Source organism: Myotis lucifugus, unplaced genomic scaffold (genome assembly GCF_000147115.1).
Source record: "Myotis lucifugus unplaced genomic scaffold, Myoluc2.0 scaffold_121, whole genome shotgun sequence".
Lineage (NCBI taxonomy): Eukaryota > Metazoa > Chordata > Mammalia > Chiroptera > Vespertilionidae > Myotis > Myotis lucifugus.
Window position 1 is genome coordinate 1,318,917 of NW_005871169.1, and position 3,624 is coordinate 1,322,540.

At 48.1% G+C, this 3,624-nt stretch overlaps 1 protein-coding gene across 4 annotated transcripts in view; it reads left to right on the forward strand.

Moving 5' to 3' along the window:
- The first annotated feature begins 367 nt into the window (after window positions 1–367).
- Window positions 368–3,624, forward strand: part of NSUN6 (NOP2/Sun RNA methyltransferase family member 6) — a 61,864-nt gene continuing 58,607 nt past the window's right edge. For 3 of the 4 annotated variants that reach the window (XM_006093712.3, XM_023758073.1, XM_023758076.1), the window contains exon 1: window positions 368–825. In XM_006093712.3, coding sequence (XP_006093774.1) covers window positions 751–825 — 75 coding nt within the window. In that variant the 5' untranslated portion in view covers window positions 368–750. Of the gene's footprint in view, window positions 826–989; window positions 1,011–3,624 lie in introns of those variants that run through there. The other variant, XM_023758077.1, reaches the window with a different exon arrangement.

Genomic DNA, 3,624 nt, shown 5'->3' on the forward strand with positions numbered 1-3,624 from the left:
TCAAAGGGTGGCTGATAGGTCCGAATAAACTGTAACTTCTTCCTTTCTTGGGAGGTCATCTAGCACGTAACTATTGGACCCCTCATCTGTTCGGGCCCGTCATGTCTCCGACTCATTCCGCACCCTTTTCCCCATCTCCCTGGACACCTAGCCCTCTTCACACCCAAGTGCTAGATCTGCTCACCTGGGAAGCCACGGTCTTTAACTCCGCCCCCCACCCCCTGTCCCACGGCACGTGACGCACAGCCCACGAGATCGGGGACTCGCCCCCCCCACGTGACGTAGCTGCAATCTGCGGCCGCGGATTGGTAGGCCGGGGAGGGCGGGGCGGGGCGGGCCGCTTCGCCGGAAGGGACGCCATCCGGAAGCGCTTTCAGCCGAGAAACGGTGGGCGCGGGTTTGGAAATGAGTCCTCGCGGTTGGGTATTCTGAGGCGGTGCGAGCGTGGCTTCCCGTTCTCTGGGTTCACCACGGATTCGCGCGTCATGGCGTTCTGTTCCCTGCCATGTGCGTGGCGGCGCCTCACGGAGACTTCGTGAGCGGCCCTAAGGGAGGCCCGAGGACGGGCGTGGTGGAGGCGCGGCAGCCGAGGAAACGTGCGCTCGGCGGACCCGGGAGGCCCCTCCGCGCTCGGCGTGCGCGGCGCGCGTTTCCAGGGCGCGTGCGGGTGGTCCTGGCCGGGCGGCTGCTCCCTGTAACTCGGGAAGAGGAAAGCCATCGAGTTCAGCATTCCTCCTAGCAATAGCGAAAATGTCTATTTTCCCGAAAGTAGCCTTGAGACTTGAGGTTGAAAACTACCTTAAAGAGGGCTTTACGAATAAGGAGGTAGGTCAGAGAAACATGCTGAATGGTATTTGCAAACATTCAAGTGTTTACACACCTTAGAGAAAAATAAGTCTAAAAGGAAACTTAATGTATGTACAGCCTTTGTTTCTTACTACTTGTCCTTCCGAGTGTGAGAATGCCAGTATCTTCCCGCAGGGATTTAATTCATACTTTCCGAGGGAGAGGTGAGTGAGCTATGTTTTAACGCGTAGGAAAGGGGAAGAAGGGAGTGGGGGAGGCGGTTACCTTCCTGGCGGGGGCCCTGAAGATGAACAAGATGAGGCGCCCTGAGCATTTGTCCTGTTGAAAGATGCACGCTTGGTCCTAGCGCAGTAGTTCTCAACCTTGGCTGTACATTAGAATCACCTGGGAGTCTTTTTAAAATCCTGATTTCTGGGCCTCATTCTCCGGAAATTCCGTTTCTTTGTTACTAATGTTGTGGCCCCATCCCATAACAAAGAAACAGAATTTCCGGAGAATGAGGCCCAGAAATCAGAATTTTAAAAAGATTCCCAGGTGATTCTAATGTGCAGCCAAGGTTGAGAACCACTGTCCTAGAGGCTTGCTCTGGCCCTCAGGTGGGGGAGATGCTGTAATTCTCGAGTGCCTCTCACGTCACTGGCTGTGTTCGGTGGTTTGCAGACCTTGACCTCTTCTTGAAATCTTTTTTTTTTTTGGTAGAGATTTCCTCCTCTCTGACAGTTCTCAGGTCAGAGAACCGAGTGTCCAAAGAATCCTGTAACTGATCCACACTGACCGCTTTCAAATTACAGTCCTGAAATCCTAAGCTAAAGTTACAAATCCCAAGTACAGATTTGTGATCCCTCTAGGCAACTTCGTATTTTCCAAATCTTCGGTTTTCCATTCCAAATAAAGCCACTTCAGTGTTACTCGTTTTTGAAAATGTTACTGAAGCTATGACCTTTAGATTTGATTTCTACACTTCTTTTTAAAATTAAATCTTTATTGTTCAGATTATTACAGTTGTTCCTCTTTTTCCCCCACATAGCTCCCCTCCACCGGGTTCCCACCCCCCCCTCCACCTCACCCCCCCCAATGTCCTCATCCATAGGTGTACTATTTTTGTCCAGTCTTTTCCTGCACCCCCCACATCCCCTTCCCTCCCTGAGAATAGTCAGTCCACTCCCTTTCTATGCCTCTGATTCTATTATATTCACCAGTTTATTCTGTTCATCAAATTATTTATTCACTTGATTTTTAGATTCACTTGTTGATAGATGTGTATTTGTTGTTCATAATTTGTATCTTTACCTTTTTCTTCTTCTTCCTCTTCTTAAAAGATACCTTTCAGTATTTCATATAATACTGGTTTGGTGGTGATGAACTCCTTTAGCTTTTCCTTATCTGTGAAGCTTTTTATCTGACCTTCAATTCTGAATGATAGCTTTGCTGGGTAAAGTAATCTTGGTTGTAGGTTCTTGGTATTCATCACTTTGAATATTTCTTGCCACTCCCTTCTGGTCTGCATAGTTTCTGTTCAGACATCAGCTGACAGTCGTATGGGTACTCCCTTGTAGGTAACTGACTATTTTTCTCTTGCTGCTTTTAAGATTCTCTCTTTGTCCTTTGCCCTTGGCATTTTAATGATGATGTGTCTTGGTGTGGTCCTCTTTGGATTCCTTTTGTTTGGGGTTCTCTGCGCTTCCTGGACTTGTAAGTCTATTTCTTTCACCAGGTAGGGGAAGTTTTCTGTCATTATTTCTTCAAATAGGTTTTCAATATCTTGCCCTCTCTCGTCTTCTGGCACCCCCATAATTCGGATGTTGGCACGCTTGGAGTTGTCCCAGAGGCTCCTTACACTATCTTCATATTTTTGGATTCTTTTTTCTTTTTGTTTTTCAGATTGGGTGATTTTTGCTTCTTCGTATTTCAAATCTTTGACTTGATTCTTGCGATCCTCTAGTCTGTTGTTGGAACTCTGTATAATATTCTTTATTTCAGTCAGTGTATGCTTAATTTCTAGTTGGTCCTTTTTCATAACCTCGAGGGTCTCACTAGATTTCTTGAGGGTCTCACTAAATTTATGGGCGGTTTCTAGAAAATTCTTGAAAAACCTTATGTGTGGTTTTGAACTCTATGTCCCATAGTTTGCTTTCCTCCATTTCTGTCATTTGTGACCTGTTTCTTTGTCTCCGTATTTTGGCTGCTTTCCTGTGTTGGTAGACTGGTTTTCTTTACTAGGTGTCCTATAGGGCCCAGTGGCTCAGCCTCCCCAATTACCTGAGGTGGACACTCTTGGTGCACCCCTCTGTGGGCTTTGTGCACAGTCTTGTTGTAGTTAAGCCTTGATTGTTGTAGTTATCACTGGGAGGAATTGACCTCCAGGCCAATTGGCTGTGAGAATCAGCTGTGTCTACAGTGGGAGAACTTCTGTGCTGGAGACACCCTTCTGGGGCAAGACTTGCTTCAGTGGGGCTTTGGTGCTCACTGAGTCTGCCCCCTGAGTGTGTCGCTTATGGATCTGAGGAGTTGTAATTGGATGGTCCCACTCTGATCACTGGGTACACTGGCTCTTGGATCTAAGGAGGTGCTAATTTAGCCTCTGCCTGAGGTACCCAGCAGGAGCTATGGAGAGATCTGCAGATTCCTCTTCTTTGTTTGGGGTTTGGAGGTGCCCAGATGAGGCCCAGCTGTGAAGCAATGCAAGCTGCTGTGGGGCCCTGGGCCTTCTCTTGGAAGTTCTGGGTCTGTCTGGCCCAGCTGCAGTTTGTTAGGTAATTTTCAGATTGCAAAGGGCCAGGCCTTTCATATGCAAAGTCTCTGCGGGGGGGGGGGGGG